The following is a 21,842-nucleotide window of genomic DNA, read 5'->3' as shown; positions in this document are numbered from 1 at the left end:
GCCTCCCTAGGTAACCTGTTCCAGTGTCTCCAGGATTACCTCTTTATTGTGACTACCATAGTTTAGGCCACCCAGCTGAAGTTCCTTCTTGCATTTTGTACCCATTTTTCCTAGTTCTGCCACTAGAGTTCCTGACAATAAGTCCCTTTCTGGCTTCCCTACAGGCCCCCTTCAGGTACTGGAAGTTTGCTATGAGGTCTCCATGCAATCTTCTCTTCTCCAGGTGACCAGCCCCAACTTTTCTAGCCCATCTTCATGGGAGGGGTTCTCCAGTTGCCTAATCATCTTTGTGGCCCTTGTCTGGACTTGTGCTAGGTCCCTGTCCTTTGTTGGGAGCTGAATGTAGTGTCTCAGGTGGGATTTCCCAAGAGCAGAGGGGCAGAATCGCCTCCTGTGACCTGCTGGCCATGCTCCTTTTGGTGTAGTCCAGGATTCTGTGTGGCTCTCTGGGCTCCAAGTACCCACAGCTGGCTCATGTTGACTTTTTCATCAGCCATCACCCCCAAGTCTTTCTCCCCAAGCCTGCTTGCAATCACATCTCTGTCCAAACTTTAGGTGAGAAACTGGATTATTCCATTCTTGGCGCTGGACCTTTTTTTGTCCTGGTGTCTGGCTGTGCCAATACCTTTTGACCTATTGTGATACCAAGGTTGTCTGAAGAGCTCTTGAGTATGCTCTGAAATAGTTGAAGACAGTAAATGCTTCTATGATTTTCTGTGTTGTACATTTTCAATGCCAAACCTCTTGTGGCATGCTTCTGGCTGTAGCACAGTGCCACCAAGCGTGTGACACTCGGTGCCTATTGCTGGTCTTGGGTCTTGTTCTGTGTATTGCTATCCAAGCTGTTGCTGCTTTCTACAGGAACCTGAATTTTAACAAGCTCTTTGAAAGTGAATGTAATACAGTACAGCCTAATTTCTCTGGCTCAGACTTTGCCTGCACGTGGGTTAGTCTGTGCCCATCCTATTGTTTTTGATGATCAGAGCTGAGTTCAGTAAACCCATGTGACTGTAGTTACATGCCTAAGTTACATGAACAACTTCTTTCATTCAAAATTTCATAGAATTCTACTGAAAATGTTCTTTACCTTTCTATGTTGTATTTTTCTGTACTTTTATTTTGAGCCATGGTCATAATTTTTTTGCTCTTCCCACTTCTCTAAGTGGTATCTTTGGGTACCTGTTGAGTCAAGGGGGAACTTAGGAAAGAATTCTTTTATCTCTTGATTACAGATGTTGCTGGTAAAAGTGTTAAGCTCCTTTTTTTTTTTTTTGTTGTCAGTTGAAACATAATGTATTACATAGTGGTGTAGATTTAGGCCTTTTGTGTCTTGACTGGTATTTGCAGAGGCTGTAGTTGCTCTCAGATATTTAGATGTTGGTGTGCTGTGTGTAAGCATGAACCTTCTCAGCAATCTGTGGCTGAATGTAACCCTAGGATTAAAATTTGCCAGAAGTAAATGAGCCATCAAGTGTGGAAGAGCTTAAGGATTGAGTCCTTTGAGTTTTGGGAAGGTTCAGTGTGATGTCTTTCAATAATTAGAGTTTAAGATTCTTTGACTCCTTGTAGTTCACTGATTGCTGTAAGGAAAAGGAAAATCTTTAGCCTATAGGTGGGTTACTTTTTCAAGTTATTTAAAGGCTTCATCCAGTACCTGGAACTTCATCCTTCTCAGTCCCTTCACCTTGTATAACCGTGAATGTGCTGTCTTTACAGGCTTCAAGATCCAGAGGAGGCACGGGACCAATTTCATCTGGCCAGACTGAACTGCAAGAAATTTGCTTTTGTGCATGTGGCGTTTGCACAGTTTGAGCTATCACAAGGTGTGTAAAAAAAAAAAAAACAAAAACAACTAAACTTGTTTGGTGTTGCTGTTCTGTGTTGTTCTCCATTTTGTTGTTTTAAACTTCTGCTTCCTTACATAATTTGTAAGTAAACTGATAGGGATTGAATCAGAAAGAAACAAATTGGGATTTTTAAAATTGAAATTTTACTGAGAACGTGAGTTCACTTTTAAAGTGAAAATATGCACACCATTCATTGTTTTTTTCTGTTTTAGAAATTACTTTCAGACTAGGTGGAATTTGTTAGTAGTTTCTACTTTTCTAATTTAGATCTTGCAGTGGAAGGCTTTTGAGTAAGGCTCCTCCTGCATGGAATGAGGCTCAAATACTTTGCTTGCTTGTGGAAGAAATTCTGTCCTCTTCCAAAAAGCATTTGTAGATTGTTTTTTATTAAACCAAAATACACTGCCAGTGTGCAATTTGGTTGCCCTGGTACTTGCTGGCAAGGCTGTGTTGGCTGCCCACAGGCTTGTGGGCTTGTGTTTTTGAATATTTTGTATCTTTTGTTTCCATGGGTGATTTGAGCAGTGACATATTTTGCCCTGGGTATTTATTCCTTTGACAGTTTTCTCTGTATAGAAAGACAAGCACATTCCATGAAAGCTGTTTTCTTATTTGAATGGAAAAAATTTGATGGCTATATTAATTTTTTTGTGACTTGTTTTCCTTCATGTTTTTTCAGTGTCATGCAAGTTATTGTATATTGTTGTATGTTGTATATATTTCTCATACTGCTTAGTATGAGAAATTCTCCCCGAACTTAGCTACACTAAATAAATTAATCTGTCTATTCAACATTCTAGATTCTGAATACCTTTTACTGGTTATCTGTCTGTCTTTACTTCTGTTTATTTTCCACTGATAGTGGTTTTGTCTATACATTTTTGCTTCAGTGATACTTGTTAACTGTATTTTAGTTACTGCTCAAAGTGTGGCCCATGAGGCAGAGCCATTTTGTTAAAACCAAAGTAGATACTCATTTGTCATCTCAGTTTTTCCAGTTTTTCTTTTCTGATGAATTGATTGGCTTTAGAGCAGGAAAGGCCATGAACCAACTCCCCCCTCCCAGAAGTACATGTTATGTTTTGTGAATGACTCCTGTACAGGATGGGGAAAAAAAAAGACAAAAATTTGCATGTTTGTCTTGAAATTACACAGTTTCTGTGTTATGCCTGAGGCAGTTATCTGACCAGTCTTGTTCTAATATAAACCTGTGGTATTGAACTTCTAAACAGTAGTAAAAAGATGATGATAATTTTAGTGAGCACTGGATGTTTATTTAAACAGATAATTAAACACTAATACTGCAATAACAAAGATATTGTTAAATAAGTGTAATAAAACCTATTGTGTAATTTAATAAAGTGTAGAAATGCTGCTACAGGTTACCAGTGACTAAATTCATCCTGTAGTTATGGGATGTGTCCATGCAGTACTTTACCTTACTTTGACAGTAAGTAATCAACCTAGAATGAAGTGCTAATCCCAAAGGAAATAAGCCAGTTATGATCGGCTTTGTTTTATCTGCAGTGTGCTCTCTGATTTGTATCTGTTACCCTTGAGCTGCTCTAGGTGTCCTTTAGTAATGTGTATGGAGGTACAGTGTCCCTGCTGGCTGCTTCAAAGAGGATTAGTGGGACATGTGAGCTGTAAATTGTTACTTAAGAGTGCTGTTCCTTTTTCACTGTGTCCACTTAGGCCAGAGGGAAAGGAGGGTAGTGCTTTGTGGCTTCTTCATCCCAGTGATTTCAGCAGTGCTTGGCACACCTGGCTCACCTGTCAGTGCTTTCTTTTGCATTAAGGAGAAAAACTTAATTGCACGTTCTCTTCCTTAGCTCACAGTTTTGCTCAAGATAAAAGCTCAAGTTGTGAAATTAGATTTGGTAAATTAATGTTGATTTATTAATAATTGAATATTAATGACCTGGAAATGGGGCGACACAGTAAAGGTGCCATTCTGTTTTTTGTGGCTCTTTTTTTACTAAAATACTGAGTAAAATTTCATTTAAGTCCCCCAGATGAAGAGTTGTCTTGTCATTACTTGGGTACCTTGGGTGGTGTGTTTGAGGATGATTTGCTGCGAATTGGTCAGAACTCATGACCATAAAACTCTACACTTGACTGTTTCAAGTCTTATGCCAGGGTGCTTGATTCAGGCTTTTGGCATCTGATGAAGTGGACTGGTTGGAATTCAGAAATATTTCTGGCTTGATTTTGTGCCTTGGTTCCTCATCTGTTAAGGGGGATGAAACAGTTTTTCACATACATGTTTTGATGTCATGCTCTTTCTTACTCAGGGTACTAGGAGAAATTACTTCCAAGTAGCAGGTCTTGTTGAAGCAATGTGGTTACTAAATATAGCAAAAGGTCGAATCAGAACGCTGGTTAAGGATTCTTAGAGCCTGTCCACTTTGCTAATGATTTAGGAGAAAAAACAGTATCGGACTATATGGTTAAAAACCAAATTGTAACAAATTAGCACAAAATTTATTTAAAGGAAATTATAGCTCATATAATTTTAGTGCTTCCTTGCTTCATGTTTGGCATTATCCATTTAATAATCTTAAAATAGATTACTTAAAGCATAAGTTCCTGGTACCTACACTGCACTTCCACCATCCTGAACTACAGGCAACAGTGATGTCTAACTTCATTTATGAGTGGAGTTTTGAGTGCAGGGGACATGTGTATGCTATTATGCATATACCTGAGTATTTCTTATAGTACATATGTAGCATAAAGTTAAGAACCAAGTGGTTTATTTTGCTGCTTTGGAATGGAGGAGGAAGGGCATTTGGGGTTTCAGGGGCATTGACAGCTGTAGCAAACCATTGCATCATTTTGCCCAGATGTTCTTCAAACCAAGTGAAGTATTGTGGTTACAGTACACTTTTTTCCTTATTTGACTTTTTCTAATAGATGCCTATGTACATGTTTACATATGTAAATTCACTGCTTCCATATGGCTTGTTAACACATTCCCTTTCCCACCCCAGCTCTCTTCAAAGTTCTCTGTTTATGCCATTTAGTAATGTCTAAAACTGTAATGAAAAAATATCCTTGCTTTTCTTTCCTCTTTTTTTTGACTGTGTGTGTTGTGTGTGATTTCTATTAAGTGCATTAAAGATGTTTGATAATATATGCATAATACAATTTTTACCTGGTCAGGTGTAAATGGAAGTCCATAAAAGTCATATTCCTTGCTGATATGACAAAAAAAAAAATAGAATGAGTAGTTTTCTTACAGTTCCTATAACACTAAAAAAAAATACTGAGAATACGTATTTTGTGACTTGGTGTTCAATTTAATGTGTGATTTGCTTTTAACTATTTCCAGGCAGTTTCCTTAAAATGGCAATGTAAGGGGAGGTGTCCCTAATGAACAATGGCTTCATAGAACTATGCAAAGTGAATATAAGACAACATGAGTGTAACCATCTTGTTAAAAAAATCTTGCCCCAGTGTAATTGTTTTGTTTACTTCTGTGATTTCTCACTCTGTGCTTCTTACACTTAGGAAATGAGAAGAAGTGTAAGCAGATCCTTCAGAAGGCTGTGGAGTGCTCTGCTGTTCCTCTGGAATTGTTGGAAACTGCTCTGCAAAACTTACATTTGAAAAAAAAGCAGTTACTCTCAGATGAGGAGAAGGAGAACTTTGCAGGTAATTGCAGTTTCTTAAAATACTAGTTGCTTATGCATGTTGTGATTGTAGATTGGAAAAAATCACTAGTGTTTGTCCCTTCTAGATACAAACTCAGAATCTCTATTGCCCAATAAACAGATATTTGTCTGTATTATGAATCTTATTATTTCAATGCTTGTTTCCCTCTTCAGTGCAGTGACTGCAGTTTGCAGGAGCTGTGCTATGGTTAATTCTGTGATTCTGCAGAGGGTGTTCCTCTGGCTGTCAGCAGGGATTTGCAGTTTGTAATAGAGGCTGACAGCTCTAAGTGTGAAGTAAGAGCTACTGTTGGTAGAGAAGAATTACAACTGAAATATACAGACTAAAATATATTATATAGGTTGTTTGGAGGTGTATCTTGTGGCAGACTGGGAAAGCTTTGACAGTCATTTCAGTGAAGTCAAATCTAGGAAAAATAATCAATTTCAACTTTATTTTGGACAAAACCCATATGTTTGTCAGTACAAAACTGAAGTGCTTGTCTGTATTGTAAATCCCTAGTGATCCTTTTTGATGGGTATATAATTTCAAAAAGGGAACAGTTATTTCTTGAAGCTTTCAAGAGATACATTTTTTGGAGTGGAATTGAGCAAAAAATATGGTTTGACTTCAGCTTTGGAGTGTGTGTAGCTAACTCTTTCAAGAGTGATGTCTAACACTTCCATATTTTTGCATTGTGTGAGGACAGGATTGATGTGAAATAGATCGGATGTAATTTCCTTAGGGATATGTCTTCAGGAGTGGTGTTTGAGGTTTGCTTGGTGCCTATTGAATCAACCTTTGACTGAAGCATTACTGGGGGTGAACTCTTTTAATAGTATTCAGTTTTGGCATTCAATTCTAATGAACTCTATTTTCTGTCTTATTCTGTTTATCATTAATTGGATATAGACATCTTAAACGCCACTGCTGATGTACTGTGCCACAGGAGAATATCTTGAAGGATACCAATACCCTTCATGGATTGTATCATTTTTTGCTGACATTGAATTGTTGCTGCAGGGCTAAGGAAATACCTGTGAGAATGAATGGCAAAACTCTGCCTGCCATTTAGGAAGCAGTGAACTGTGAGGCAAGAGTAGGCTCACTTATTTTTTCATCTATATTGGTTTGTAATTAGGTATTTGAAAAATGCAAACTATTAATTTAGTTATTTAAAGATTAAAGTTTAAAAGGTAAATAACACCGGACTTGAAATATCTCAAACTCTGGGACGTAAAAGAGGTAAATCACTAAATTTGGCTTTAAGTGAATTTATATGGTCCTCTGGAGCAACAAAGGCTATTTTAGTATATTGGCATTTAGGTATTTTTTGTATTACCATTTGAAGAGCTGCTTTTGAAAGTTTAATTTGAAAATATGAATGCTGTATATGTAAATGCATTTGTTCACAGCTTCAAAAGATTGTACAGAATGTTTTTGACAGTTACGTGCTGTTAGTGTTGTGATGCAAATATAAACCATGCATCAAGTCTAGAAACCTCTGGTCTAATTCCTTTTTTTCCTCTTTCATTCATACACAGCAGTCTAAAGTAGTTGACATACCAGGTGCAATCAAACATGTTCAGTTGGGAAAATGGAGTTTAGTATTTCAGAAATGCAGAGCCACTTCAGAATTGTTTTGGGTGGAAGAAAGCATTGGGTCATGAGGTCCAGCTGTGGTAAGGGGTATCATAAGAAGCAGACAGGCTGTCTTAGACTGTGAAGGAATGAAAGTATTGTAGATCACCAGCTGGCTGTGAGAGTCCAGTGGCCACCTTGTTGGTTTAAAAAAAAATCTTTGGTGAAAAAGGTGTGAGTTGCATTTGTGAGATGGTGATGGTCCTGGGTTGGTAATAAAACACTGTACACTGAGGCACTTGTTTTATTTGAATGAGTGGTTTGGTCTGTTGGCATAAGTAGTTCATAAAATGTTAAGTATTGGAAATAGCCAATACTGCACTGTTCATCTACCAGAAGTCTGACTTCTGGCTGAAAGTAGAAAAGGGATATGGGAGCGTTGAAAAGAAAAGTAAAATGGATGAGCTCATCCATTTTAATGAGCGAAAACAAATTTAAAAATGGAAAGTGCTATATAAAAGTCCTTAAATTGTGATTTATTGGACGGCTGTGGATAGCTGTGGATCTTGTTGGTTAAGCAGACAATTTCCTTTACTGGTAATTTCTTATACAAGGCCTATGTGATGTAACACATCATATTATTTACTGTCTTAGTTAAAATCTTTGAATGGTTTGGGTTGGAAGGGACATTGAAGGGACATCATCTAGTTCCAACCCCCTGCTATGAGGCAAGAATACCTTCCACTAGACCAGGTCGCTCAAAGCTTTCAACCTGGCTTTGAACACTTCCTGTTGCCTTTGATTTTCTTTTTTTTTAAATATGCTCTTTGGTGTCTTGTTGGAGATTTTTTCAGAAGTGGCTTAGAAGGCAGCTGTGAGGAGTAAAATTCTCACAGCCGGTTTCTGTAAACAGCAGAAGTTCTCAGGTTGTTTTTAATTACAAGTAAAAGTGACAAACATGAAGGCCTTGAGAACCTTGCATACCAGAGCTCTCAGGCAGCTTTCTCATAACAAGTAGATATTCTATCTTTGGCTGTTTTGGGAAAGCAAAAATAATTTTGAGAACCCAAGTCTTAGTTTTGGAAACATAAGGAGGAGTTGGTTTGTTATCTCTGACCTATTGTGAGCTCGGGTTTGCAATATGCATGAACTTAATTAACACGGTTATAAAAAGTGACTGAGTGAATAAACGGAGTTGATGCTGAACAAGGAAGTTGGGTCTTCTCCCTCCATCTTCAATAGTGTCTGTCTTAAAAAAATCTTGTAGCATTGAAGAGATCTTAATCAAAATAACCAGATACTAATTTACATTTTTGAAAAAGGGTTTATCAGAAAAATAGCTGAGTTCAAGTGATGTTTATCTGAAGGTGCTTAAAATAGCTTGTACTCAACATTGTTCCCTAAATGACGAATTAAACTGTGTTGTAATGTGAATGTGTGTTCGTTAAGGTGTTGATAAATTTTCATTTGTGTATTCTGAGTTCATGTGATTTCTTGGTCTCTAAGAAATGACCTTCCCTTCACCTGTATACAAAAATAATGTGGAAGATAGTGTTGTTCTGAACTGTTTATTTGTGGGTTTGAGGTTCTATAATGACTTTTCAAATAACTTGAATTCTGGTTGTGTTTATGTCTGAAATATATACTTTCAAAGTTTATTAAGTTGACTTGACACTTAATTTTAAGACTAATGTACAACTTCATAAAACTACTGCTAAATATTCATTGATCAAGCAAGAGTCTCTTCTGGATGAAGATGGGGCTGGTGAATGAGCTTTTTGCTATTGCCTGCCTTGATACTCCCTGACATTGCACAGCTTATATGACCACTCTCAAATTTGCTATCAGTGAGATCAGTTGGTTCAATTTAACCCAATTAATTGCTTAGAATAACTTAGTTGAATTTGTCTGATATGATCTGAATGATTCTATTTTCCCTACAGTATCAAGTACACAGGAGTCTGGACTTCAGAATATAGGTGGAAATCACAGAAGCTTAAAAAAGAATGATTCTAGTGAAAATTCTTCAACTATTAACAGATCTTTATTTAGGTAATGTCTTAATTTCTTATTTAATGCCTTATAATATCATTTAAACCAAAAGTAAACACACACACTGCAGTGTTGTGTGGTTTGTGGGTTTTTTTTGTTTATTTTTTTCTTTTAGGGAAGAGAAGTCACAGGAGCTGGGTGCTCTAGTTAATTACCACAATCCATTGAGATCACTAAACAAATCTAACCAGGTAAAACATGTAACATTTTCTTTAAAATCTTAAACTCTTTATTTTGCTGTACACACCTGGTAATTTTGAATTTGTTCTAAGATTTGCCCATTTGGGAGGATTCCTATTACCCTGGTATCTGATGATGGTGATGACATGGAGGATTCAGATGTCCCACTCACGGCCAGTGTTACAGAGAGGTATGGTTATTGGGTTTACCTACAGCACCACAGACTTTAGTAGTCCTTTTCACTGATACTTTTATTGGGTAGTGGAAATGTCAGATGTCAATGTCAAATTTGACCTGAAGGATAGAGACAAATAGTCAGTATAGTTGCAATGGGTAGTGCAGTAACCTACTTCAAATCTTATGGAAATTCTTTGTATGAAAGCATGTGAAGATGAAGAGAAAGCGTGTTCTGGCTAATCAGTAAGCTCAAAAGAAATGGAAATTAAAGTGGAAATAAATTTTGTTCAAAATATTTAAGTTTTTGTAGTCCAGTTTTTTAAAAAAAAGGAGAAAATACAGTATTGTAACTCAAGATATTTTTAAATCCTCATTTTGCAGGACTTCTTTGTATTGCTTCTCACTTTGCTGAGTCAACCTGCTTTTCTGTTTATTTGAAACTTGTGGCCAAGTCTTCACACAACTACTTTTTATCATCTCTTTCACAAAAAAGACCATTGCCCCACTGTGTTGGCATGTGATGTAACTAAGAATGTTACTTCAACAGGCAAATGTCCAGCTCGAAACAAGCAGCCTTTGTTGCACCTTTTCCACCATCAGAACCGAAACCTTGTGGGCGTGATTCGTGCAGCCTGAGAGATTTGCAGGTAACTTAAATGTTTTTTAAGTACATGAAGGAACTCTAGCCACCCCATGATATTAGTAAAAAAGATAATAACAGCTTTTTCAATTCAAAAAGGAAATAATGTAGGATTTCCCTTTATGTAATCATTTGTGGATAGAAACATTCATTATGGCTTTTAAACTTGAAATTTGTTATGCGTAATAGGGCATTAAAAAAGAGCTTTCTCTGCTCCTATCAGATGTCCTGTTCAGTGGGAGTGGTGTTTGGAATATGATTTTTGAAGAGGAGATAGGCCCTATAGTCAAGTTGAAATCTGTTTTTTTCAGCTGAAGTCATGAAGTTTACCATGGGAAGACCCTATTTAAGGAAGTCAGTTCAACTCAGTGCTCTATGGAGCCATGAATTCCAGCTTTTGATAGAGATTTTTTTCATCCAAAACCAAATGTCTTGCATTACTATGTCTTATATTTTCATGTCTCATGTCCCCATCTGCTAAAAGAAAATTCCAGAATAGAGAACACTTAGGCCTTTATTATAGAAACTGGATTATGAAAATTCAGAATGTTGATATATTTAAAAATAGCATCAGTAATAGTTGTCTATGTAACCTGCACAGTTCCCTGAGGCATGTTTGCTTTGCAGTGCACCTGCCACTTCATCACCTTAAGGAAATGGCTTTTGTGTACTACTCCTGAGTTTTCCTTTGATTCTTTTTTTAAGATGCTTTTTATGTTCTTTAGTCCTTAAAAGAAAAAACAGCTTTACAGATGTTGGATGAGGGCAGCTCAGAAACGGCTACCAATTCAACTGTAACTCTCAAAACCAAAGTGGATGCAAGTCTTGTGACAAAAAGAGCAGGTAACATTAATGTCATGTCTGAGTAGTTTGAAATAGAATGAGCGTTGAAAATGTGCTAATCTGTATTTTTTAAAAAATGCGTTGCTAAACAAAAGGTTTTCAAAAAGTGGAAATTACTGCATTATTAACATACCTTTGGGGAATAATTCTTCAAGTTCTTTTAAAAACAGTTTTGTTGTATTTCGGAAATACTTCACTTAGATATTGCATGGATTTTGACTGTTGTGTGAAGTCAGGTAAAAATAGGGATGGTATTAGATTACATTCTGTTGTCTTTCTGGAAAATGTTATTACTAGCTTGGATTTATAGCAAGGATTTCAGGGCTAGTTAAATCTAGAAAGTTGCTATTATTTATTTACCAACTTCATGGAATATGGAATACATGTACTAACCTCCTATGGTTAGTTGCTAACAACTTCAGTGTTTCATCAGAAAGCTGGTTCCCTAAGTGGTGTTCTCCTCCTGCTGAAAAAATTAGGTGAAAATGTCTAATATTGCAAGAGTTAGATTTAGGGTTTTATAAGTACATATGTATTGTAGGAAAGAAACATTACAGTTGAAAAAATGTAATTTTTTTTTGAACTTCACTGTCCCCTCAGCTCCTCAGCGAGCTTTTCCCACTGACTTGCATTGGGAACAGTTTGGTTTGAGGTCATGCTCGCCCTGTTTGTGCCTCATTCTTGTTTCCAGGTTAGATGTTGGTTGAGGTAGTTAGTCCTTCAGCAGCTGACTTGCACTGAGCTGCTCAGCATGGGATGTTGCTTTCTAGTAATTTGAAAAGAAAACTTTTCAGGCTTGTGAAGGAACACTCTTAAGCTGTGCTGTTTGCAGCTTGCACTGTCACATCCCACCATTTCACTCTTGTGCTACCTGTGCAAAAGGAACTAGGAGAAAGTGCCAAGTCCCTTTAGGCCTCTGGCTTCAGTCATTACACTTGGATTATAGGTTGCCTATTGTTGCAGACAACAGACTTCTAATTTGGAGTATGGTAGTAAGCTTATCTCCACTGCTTTATAAACCTGCTCAAAACCCCGGGATGTTGTGGTATGATTTGTGAGCCTACTGTCATTGCCTGTGTTGGTGTAGGAAACAGTTGCATCTCTGTTACTGTTAGTGTTATCCTAAGACTTTTTGAAGAAAGTTGCCATTTTACTACACTGAATTGAACATGCTGTTGAGGACTTCATTAATGTCTTTTAAGGCCTAATTCCAGTAAATCATCTGTGTTTTAGTCTGATCTAGAAAATGAGAAAATTATTGTAGTAACTTTTCAAGTGTTGAATATTGATTCATTTTGATTCAGTCTGGTTTTTGTTTGTTTTTTTTTTTTTTTCCACAGAGAGTAAAGTTCAGCATCTGGAGTTGAAGACCCCAGAGCCCAGGAGTCTGAAAAGTCAACAACAACAATCTAGTTTTGGTGAAAGCTATAGAAAGCAGTTGGAGCAGATTAAACTAAACTGTGTTACTGCCAGAAAAGCAATGCCAGCTCAAGAGGTGTCACAGAAAAGCTGCTATGAAGAGGTAAAGTAACAAAAATGTTACATGTGTGCTAGCAGCCTTCTCACGTTGAAGAAATTATTTCTGTGTTCTTAATTGTGGCTCCTTGTGTGATATAATATCTTGCTTTGCCCTTTGTAGGGAAAACAAATGAACATTGAACAGTCTGGTCATCCTGTTTCAAGACGATCATTGCCATCAGATGCTGTTTCTAAGAAAAGTGACCCATTGCACGTTTATGGGACACCAAGCACCACATCTAGTGATTATATGGCCTGGTAAGCCTACTATAAGATGGTAGTTGATCTCTGGAAAGGTTTAAGCAGATTTTTACAGGGTTTGAATTTTTCTGTTTGATAGCAAATATTCCAAGTGCTTCTGTGAAGTGCCTGACTTTGAGATTCAGATTGCATTTAGGGACCTTTGCCTTTTTGGGCAGCTTTTCAGCATTTGAATATTTGCCATCAAATCAGTAAGTCCCTAGTAGAGTGTTTACCTTTTTCACCGATGCTGCTACATGACACTTTCTTTTGGATAAATTATGTGGCTGAGAGACTTTTTAGATTGATAACGATATATCAGTTTATTTCCCATGATGCAAGTGTCTGAGTTTTTTTTAAAAGCACTTGGATAAATCCAGAAGCTTGCAGAATTAAGCACTTATGTTTGGAAACTATAGCATTTGTTTATCCATGTTACTTTAAATAAGGCATAAACCCCTATGCCTGTGTTGGCAAATATTTCTAATTATATGATTACTTTTTGTTTTCATAAGTCTCTAGGATGAATCATATAGGTCAAGGTTGTATGCTGAGTAAGTACTGTTCTGTTGGTAGGACCTCTGTCTCTACAGCTGCAGAATTCAGACTGTAGGTAGGGCATGAACCACATAATTTCATGAAGGAATGTGATAATAGTCCTTGAATAAATTCTCTTTACTTAGTTTGTACATGCTAAATATGCAGAATTGCTCAGTGTTTCTATTTCTCTATTTGGACTGGTTTTGTCCTTTTTTTTTTTTACTTCTGTGATTTTACTCTACCAAATAAATCCTAGTTCTATACATTTTTTTCCAGTTCTGATCTTGGCATTAGTTTCTGTAAATACAATTGGGGAAAAATTTAGTATGTTTAGAAATATAACTAAAGAGATGGTAGACACATCAGGAGAACAAATAAAAAAAACCATAGGATTTTTTACAATCTTTATTTTTTTAAATCAATGATCTTTCTGTTCATACACAGTGTAGCTAAAGCTGTCAAGGCAATAGTGAGAGTTTTTGAAGTTGTCTGTCTTAATATGCTTACTCTAAAAAATAGGTAATCTAAAAAGTTTTTGAATAAATAGCAATAATCTGGAGAAGAGTAACTGGCTCAAACTCTTAGAGTCAGTTCTTCTAGCTTTATAGTTCCTTCACTTTTCAGTTGCTGGGAAGTGCCAGCTATTGTCTGAAGACAGTGAGTTTGTGTTCTTCAAAGTATTTGCTAAGTATTGTTAAAGTTTCAGTGTATTTCTAAAAGGACTTCTAAATGAAGATGTTGAAGTGGTCTTAATGATAATTATTGAATGAAGTGGAGGCTTGAGCTCTTGCTAGTCACTACCATTTAACTTTCAAGAAACATTGAAGACTTCAACTCTGTTGTTAAAATAATCTTAGAAAATACAACTAATGCAGATACTGTTTAATTTTTTGTTAGTTTCAGCACACCAGTTGTAAAGGACAAGTTTCTGCCTGGATGTCAACTTTCTACTCCCTACAGCCAGTTCCCATATTATTTACCACATACTCCAGCAACTCCATTTCAAAATCAAATTGGCTTGCAGGTAACAATTTTCTGTCATTTTAGCGCATATTTTCATTGGGAACTACTTTGGGTAAAATACATGTGTGTATATATTTTTTTCATCTGAAGTTACTGTTCATCTTCCTGGAGGAGTAATGGAAAGTAGTCTAGTATTCCTAAAACAACTTTCTTCGTTTGTATGTCTCAATTTAGATGACCTAAGTCAGATGTTGAAAAATCAGTTCAATTTTGTCAAAATGCTAGAGCCTCTATGTCTAAGCCTTTTCTAAGCAATCTAAGCCTTTTCAGGTCTATCTTAATGACACAGAGAAGAACTAGAGCCGCTATTTTTGTTCTGCAGTGCTTTTACAGTATTACCCAGTACAGTACCATTAAAGAGAAGCAGTGTGTGTTGAAAATCATGAGTTTGAGAGAGGCAAAAGATTGCATTTCTCCTCCATTTTTTTTTAGATTTCACAAATTTTGATACGTTTGTTGTGGCCTGACATAATGCAAAAATGGGTTACCTTAGATGTGTTGCATATTCAGGTGGGAACCTTCCCAGTTGTAGATAAAACTGGGGGATAGGTTTAAGTGTCCTACCACAGGATAAGTATTGATAAATTAATAAATCAAACTTGAGGCCTTTCTATGGCTTGATGTAGCAGATATGAGCAGGCTGTTTCAACTTGACACTACTGCAGTCTTTTAGCTATTAGCTTCAAAAAGAATGGTAGATGGTTTCAGTACAGCTCTTAAGTTTCATGCTGAGACTGAAAGTCTCTTGGATAATGTAGTTTCTGACATTATATGTAAAGAGGGAGGTGTCTCTAATGATCTGGAAAGCCTTATTAAAGAAGATCCTTTCCTTGATTTCCAGTGTGAGGAACACTGGCACCTTTTACATGAGTGCAGTGATGTTACATGCCAAATGCTGATCAGTGTATGGGGATCTAGCTTTCATTTGGAGTTTCTTTACTGCTTCTAAACAACTTTATCATCTTCAGGAAAAGCAAGACCACTTAAAGCATTTTAATGTAATAAAAAGTAGAGCTCTCAAGTTCTGTTGCATGTACCAATATTTATTTCTTAACCCTTTTTATGTGTGCACAGGTTCCAGCTTCTGTACCTTCGCATGAATGCCTTGTCATCAATGGAAGAGTTTATACAGTGTTAAAGCAAATAGGTAGTGGAGGCTCAAGTAAGGTAAGGTGCTCCTTTATCCTTTTAGGCAGTCACTCATTTACACAGTACTACAATCTATTATAAATGTTGAAATCACCTAATGAGTGCCTAGTGTTAACATGGACACAATATTTGAACCAGGGAATCTAGAACTTTGCTGGTGTGCCATGCTTAGACTTTTTGGTCTTGAAGATAATTTCTGTGGTAGAGTAAGCATTAAAATTCCTGGTAGAATCAGCTGTTCTGTTGTAAGAGATGTGCTGCATTGTGTACATCCTAATGTGAGAGGCTGTTTAGAGCAGTGTGATTACACTGTTGGGAAATGGGTGACTTGTCAGGTTGATTGAGAGCCTGAGGGAGACAGACCATCTCTTAACTGCTTCTGTAACTTGTGTGAGGAGTAGAGTTGTAGCTATGTGTGAAGTGGTGAGTGAGATGCTTTTTACATGGAAATTTGGGGTCATGGGAGCTTGGGAAACAATATTGGCAAAACCTCTTGGGCTTGTTAGAGTTCTTTAGTTTCTTAACAGCATAAGCAGTTTAGCTGCATGTTGTGGGAGACTATGTCAAAGGCCTTACAGAAGTCCAGATAGATGACATCTCTATCTCTTCATTTGTCCACTGATTTAGTCCCTCCCTCACAGAAGGTCACTGGGTTGATCAGACAGTCTTGCATGTGGTGAAGCAGTGATGGCTCTTTCAAATCACCTTCCTGTTTTCCATGTGTTTTAGCAGAGCTTCTAGGAGGATGTGTCCTAATGATGCTTAATTTAACTAATTACTTAGAGGTCTTTCCCTTTGTGAATCCATGTTGACTGTGTGATCGTTGCATTTCAGTTGTACCCAGTAGGATATTCTCTGTAATTTTTGCAGCAGCTGAGGTTAGGCTAACAAGTTTGTAGTTTCCTGGGTCTGCCCTCCCATCCTTCTTGTCAGTTGGACTAATATTAGCCAGCTTGCAGTCAGCAGGGAACTCCAGAAAGAGATCTCTGTTTCCAGTGTGTGGTTGTAGAATGAGGTAGGATGGCAGGGACTTCTGTGTGTCACTCTCATAGTCTGCTTAAAACAAGGCTCAAATAAAGCAGGGTATGCATGAGGTTTTGTGTTTAAATATTGCCAAGGATGGAGATTTCATAGCCTATCTGGACAAGCAGTTTTCCTGTTGGTCTATGTGACAGTGAAAAAATCAAAACATCCAATTGTGATTTTCCTTGTTGTTAGCTATGTCTGCTGCATCTCATACTTTGATGGTTCAAGAGGAGTCTGTCATATCTTCCCTTTAAATAGCTGAAGACTGCATGTAGGGTTTCCTGCAGCCTTCTCATCTTAAGACTAAATGAGACTTTGTGGTCTCAACCTTTTCTAATGTGCCATATGATCTAGCCTCCAAATGATCATGGTGTGACAAAGTGAATGTGTGAGGGCAGATCAAACCTTTATCTCTGAGAGTGTTATTTCATAATCTTTATCTTAGGAACACTGCAGACTCATGATGACACCTGGTGAAATACAATGTGGCACCAAGATAGCTTCTGATAGAGGGTTGTTTCTGTTGTAACTGGTGTCTTTGATTTTTTTCATGCTGACTTGTATGAATTTCTTGATATTGTTTCTTCCTTTTGAAGAGGTAGTCTTCTTTGGTATTCTGGCTGAGTTGAGATGAAGGATCGTGGTACCTTGGAATTAGGGATGAATGAAGTTATTAACTGACACTGTTTTGTAGGTGTTTCAAGTACTGAATGACAAGAAGCAGCTGTATGCTGTCAAATATGTGAACCTAGAGGAAGCTGATCAACAGACTGTTGAGAGCTATAAGAATGAAATTGCTCATTTGAGTAAACTGCAGCAACATAGTGATAAGATCATCCGCCTTTATGGCTAGTGAGTAAACACTAACCTTATCTAATCAGTGTTTCACTGTAAAAAGATATTTCCTTCACTTTTAACACACATGTTTTATTTTTAGTGAAATTACTGATCAACATATCTACATGGTAATGGAGTGTGGAAATATTGATCTCAATAGCTGGCTTAAAAAGAAAAAAAAGATGGATCCACTGGAACGAAAGAGCTATTGGAAAAATATGCTGGAAGCTGTTCACACAATCCATGAATATGGTATTCTTAAATAATTCTAGGTATTTGTGTAGGATATATGGCAGATAATGTCTCTTGTTTTAATTTTGGAGATGGTATTGTTTTTAATGTTAGTGTAATCTTAGTGATCTACAAAGATGAATATTTACTGTATTTAAAAAAAAAAGCAGTGATGCAAAAAACAAAGTTAAATCTTGATCCAGAGACAGGCTTGGTTAACTCAAGAAGGATCTCACAAATATACTGTCTATGTAATGCTATCTGCTTTCTTTCAACAGCCAGAAAATATTTTCTGTTTTAGACTACCTCGTATACTCCCGCTTGTTCTGTTAGACTCAAATTTTAGCCACTCAGTCTCTCCATACTTGGCTTTGACATTGACAGCTCTGCCATCTTTACTTTGACAAAGTGTTTCAGCTTTCTCCTAGACTTCTTCAGGCCTTCCACTCCTCTTTACCTATATAATTGTGTATGCATCTATAGCATCTATATTCTGTTTGTCTGTATAGTATAAAGGAGAGGCAGACTTGGATCTTTTCCTATATAATAATGAAGTGAAGAGTAGTACATGTAGCAGAAAGCATCATCTATTTTAGGACTAGAACATCCAAAAATATAGCAAACAGCAAAACCTACTGAAATTCAACGGGCAGACATATATGTGATGTTTTGAAAAACACATAGATTTTTGTAAAATATCAAGATAGATTCGTTGATTATGTAGGTAGTAACCAAAATTCATGTTAAATTGTGCAAGTAGAGTTTGTGAGAAGTCAGTTGTGTATATTCCTTAGTGAATGGTACCTTTTATCAGACTAAGCAATGTAATTTTATTTTAACTACCTGCTTAGCTAATTAAAGAGAGAGCAACAAGCATGGACAGGCCACTGAACTGCTCCAGAGCAGCAATCCAGTGTGGCCATGTGCCCATAGAGCTGCAGTGTCTGTCCCAAACTGAGACAAACTCTGCAACTCAAATTGCTTGGAGCTGTTCTGGGGTACCTGCAGGTTTGACTAAGTAGTAATTTTAACTGTAAATTCATGCAAGTTAAGAACTCTTTAGGAAAAAATGGAAACACCTTGAAGAACACTGCAGAGACTCAAAGCCAATCTGCACCTTCTCTCTGTGCAAGATTTATGGGAATTGAGTAATGCTAAACCTTATGGTAGTAATTTGGATTTACTTTAGACTCTTTTTTACAGGCATTATTCACAGTGATCTGAAACCAGCGAACTTTCTGATAGTTGATGGAATGTTAAAACTAATTGACTTTGGCATTGCAAACCAAATGCAGCCAGATGTGACAAGTATCATTAAAGATTCTCAGGTGAAATACTTCTGGAAAATTGATATCCGTTTTTCTGTGAAATGCAATAGTACCTGCTGATAACTTTGATTGTAATAACCTCAACTACTATTGAAATCTTATGCTGAATGGTTTTATATGTGTACATGAATATTCGTGTATATTGTTTTTTACATGTTTTAATGAAGAAAATAATAATGGCATTTGACCTTAATAGAAACAAACTTTTAAGATGCTTTTCAGTGTTTTGGGACAGAAATCTAAGTTTTATTAAGTTAATGAAATTTAATGCATGCTTTACTTAAAATATTTTTTCATTTTTATGGTTAGGCTGGCACAATGAATTATATGCCACCTGAAGCAATAGAAGATAGGTCTTCCTATGGAGAAAATGGCAAACCTCGTTCTAAGGTAGTATGATCTTTATCCTCCTATTCCCTTCATGTTAAGGAGGAAGGAATTCAATCAGATCTTCAGATTTTTTCAAAATCTTTCACTGAAACTTGAATACAAGAGAATTTATTGTGCTGTGATGGTGTGCAGAGTTGTAAGGTTAAGCTCAATCTCCCTACCTAAAAGCATTTGGCAGATAGTGTTTAGAAAAATGGAAGCACTCAATTACTGCATAAAATTGAAAGTAAAACAGAGGCACAGGCATGGACATTTTAGGGCCACAAAATGAGTTCAGTGTATCCTATTAATTTTTCTCTGCTACAGAGTATTGTGTGTTGTAGAAAATTTTATAACCTCACCAGGGCAATGGAATGTGAATGATGAAAAAAAGTACTGAAGGGAAAGCATTTTTGACGTTGGCAGTCAAAATTCAACTGAGGGTTACATGGTTTGGTGCAAAAGTATTTAAAATCCATATGTACTTGCATGTACATGAAGATTAACTTAACAGTTGAATGGAAGTATTATTATGTAATGAAATAAAATCTTGGCTTCCTAAATAGAGAATCAAATATTTCAAAAGTGGATTTTTTTAAGGATGGTAATTTTTTTACCTTTTGTACTTCTAAATTAAAACTGCATGCCAAGTGCAGATTTTTCAGCTCATCTAAGCAGAAATCTAACCACTGTGCTGGGAGTCAGGTTCTCTGTATGCATCTTTCTCCACTTCCCGCTCTCCCCCACTCTGTGCTTCTCTTGAAATAATTCAGCTTCAAAAGGACAAGCGTGAAATTGTCCTGCAATGACCAGCCTGAGTGTCATAGTTGAAATGTGGATCTGAATCCTTTAAACCCAGGGGAATTGAATTGTGGCTTTCCACTTAGGAGACATAGCAGTGATCTCTCACCATTTCCTGGATTTAAATAATTTAGTATGCTTTTAGTTGTGTTTATTTTTAAATCTGAAATTAGAATCCTGCAGTTTGACTTGTTAAGGACTAACTTTATTTTTAAGTTAGTTCTTCAAGTAAGTTGATTTTCAAAAATAGTTTAGAACAATAGTTTTCTTATGGAATATCAGTGAAGGAAGCCACATTACTATCTTAGTAGATAATGGCGTGCTGTCTTGGTGATTTTGTGTAATAATAACAAAGATCTCTTACACGATGAAAACTGTACAAATACGTGATAAATTGACTGAAGGGTCAGTTTCTTAAGTAGAGAATAATTTTTTTTTAATTTTTAATATTAGATAAGTCCCAAAAGCGATGTGTGGTCACTGGGCTGTATTTTGTACTGTATGACATATGGAAGGACTCCGTTTCAGCATATAACAAATCACATCAATAAAATGCATGCTATTGTTGATCCAAGCTACGAAATAGGGTTCCCAGATATTGCTGAGAAGGATCTTCAAGATGTGCTGAAGGTAACTGTTCCTTTTGTTTTAAGTAATGGTAATTTCTTTATTTAAAGCATATTTTATGAAACTGAATGAGTTGTGCTTGAAAGACTTTTTCGACAGAGAGATGCTCACTGCTACTTGTAGTAACAGGCCTTATTCTAAAAGAAGAGCTAAACTATAGCTACTCATGTAGTTTCCATATTGAAGTCTCTTTTCAGCTCAATACCAGCTACGTAAGTCCTTGGGTTCAACAACCAAAGTAAATACTGTTAATTCCTAGGACAATTCATAATTTATAGGCAAAACATTCTTCCTCTTTCTTCATTTGCAGCGCTGTTTAATAAGAAATCCTAAAGAGAGAATTTCTGTTTCGGAGTTGCTGGTACATCCCTATGTTCAAATTCAAAGTCATTGTCCAACAGGTACATTTATTTTAAAATACATTTTATTAAATAGTATTTTTAACTATGCATTAGAAACCACTTCACTCTTAGAGATACTATGAGCTTGTTGGTGTGACTCAGTTTTGTTTGGTGCCTACATCTGCTTCAGAAAAGACTTCAGTATTTTAATTTTTAAACCTCTTGCAAACTGTTCTGGCAGTTTTTGTGCAGATAATGTATATAATTTCACCATAAGTATAAATTACCTGTAGGTGTTCCAAATGCAAAAGGAACAACAGAGGAAATGAAACGTATCCTTGGCCAGCTTGTTGGCTTGAATTCTCCCAATTCTATTTCTAGAGCTGCGAGGGTAAGTAAATTGTCTTTTCTATTTTGTGTAGTAGTACATGCTCATGCAGACCAAGGTTAGAATGTTTAGTAGTGAAAGATGAAACAATACATTTATGAAATCTTCAGCCATAGCTGGGAAAACATTGCATATCTTAGTGCTTTTATTTGCAAGGATGCAGAATGTCTCTACATTATTCTGAACTGGAATGGTTAAAAGTGATGCCAGTAATCCTTAGTCTTTGTTTTGTCTTTCCTTTCCACCTCCTGGTAGATCTGCTTTGCTTTTAAGCAGCCCCTCTGCGGGGGTCTGCTAATTTAAGAACCCTCACTATGGAAAAATTATCTCAATTGATCTGTTAAGTGTGCACACTTTTGGAGTGCAACTGTTCCTGCTTCTGAGCTGTTAATGCCAGTGCTATGTGTAAATTAGTTCCTCTGTGTTGAAGTACTGCAGCCTCTCTGT

The 21,842-nt window shown here is 36.6% G+C and overlaps 1 protein-coding gene across 3 annotated transcripts in view; it reads left to right on the top strand.

Annotated features, from left to right (window-relative positions):
• The window catches only part of TTK (TTK protein kinase), a 32,973-nt gene that overhangs the window by 7,641 nt on the left and 3,490 nt on the right, over positions 1 to 21,842 (top strand). For all 3 annotated transcript variants that reach the window (XM_074538328.1, XM_074538329.1, XM_074538330.1), the window contains exons 5-22: positions 1,717 to 1,823; positions 5,361 to 5,504; positions 9,029 to 9,137; positions 9,253 to 9,328; positions 9,410 to 9,507; positions 10,042 to 10,141; positions 10,860 to 10,977; positions 12,318 to 12,499; positions 12,617 to 12,753; positions 14,173 to 14,299; positions 15,373 to 15,465; positions 17,168 to 17,325; positions 17,411 to 17,562; positions 18,745 to 18,869; positions 19,179 to 19,259; positions 20,493 to 20,669; positions 20,977 to 21,067; positions 21,301 to 21,398. In XM_074538328.1, coding sequence (XP_074394429.1) covers positions 1,717 to 1,823; positions 5,361 to 5,504; positions 9,029 to 9,137; positions 9,253 to 9,328; positions 9,410 to 9,507; positions 10,042 to 10,141; positions 10,860 to 10,977; positions 12,318 to 12,499; positions 12,617 to 12,753; positions 14,173 to 14,299; positions 15,373 to 15,465; positions 17,168 to 17,325; positions 17,411 to 17,562; positions 18,745 to 18,869; positions 19,179 to 19,259; positions 20,493 to 20,669; positions 20,977 to 21,067; positions 21,301 to 21,398 — 2,173 coding nt within the window. The remainder of the gene's footprint in view (positions 1 to 1,716; positions 1,824 to 5,360; positions 5,505 to 9,028; positions 9,138 to 9,252; positions 9,329 to 9,409; positions 9,508 to 10,041; positions 10,142 to 10,859; positions 10,978 to 12,317; positions 12,500 to 12,616; positions 12,754 to 14,172; positions 14,300 to 15,372; positions 15,466 to 17,167; positions 17,326 to 17,410; positions 17,563 to 18,744; positions 18,870 to 19,178; positions 19,260 to 20,492; positions 20,670 to 20,976; positions 21,068 to 21,300; positions 21,399 to 21,842) is intronic.

Source organism: Zonotrichia albicollis, chromosome 3, assembly GCF_047830755.1.
Source record: "Zonotrichia albicollis isolate bZonAlb1 chromosome 3, bZonAlb1.hap1, whole genome shotgun sequence".
Lineage (NCBI taxonomy): Eukaryota > Metazoa > Chordata > Aves > Passeriformes > Passerellidae > Zonotrichia > Zonotrichia albicollis.
This window is presented reverse-complemented; position numbering and strand designations above follow the sequence as displayed.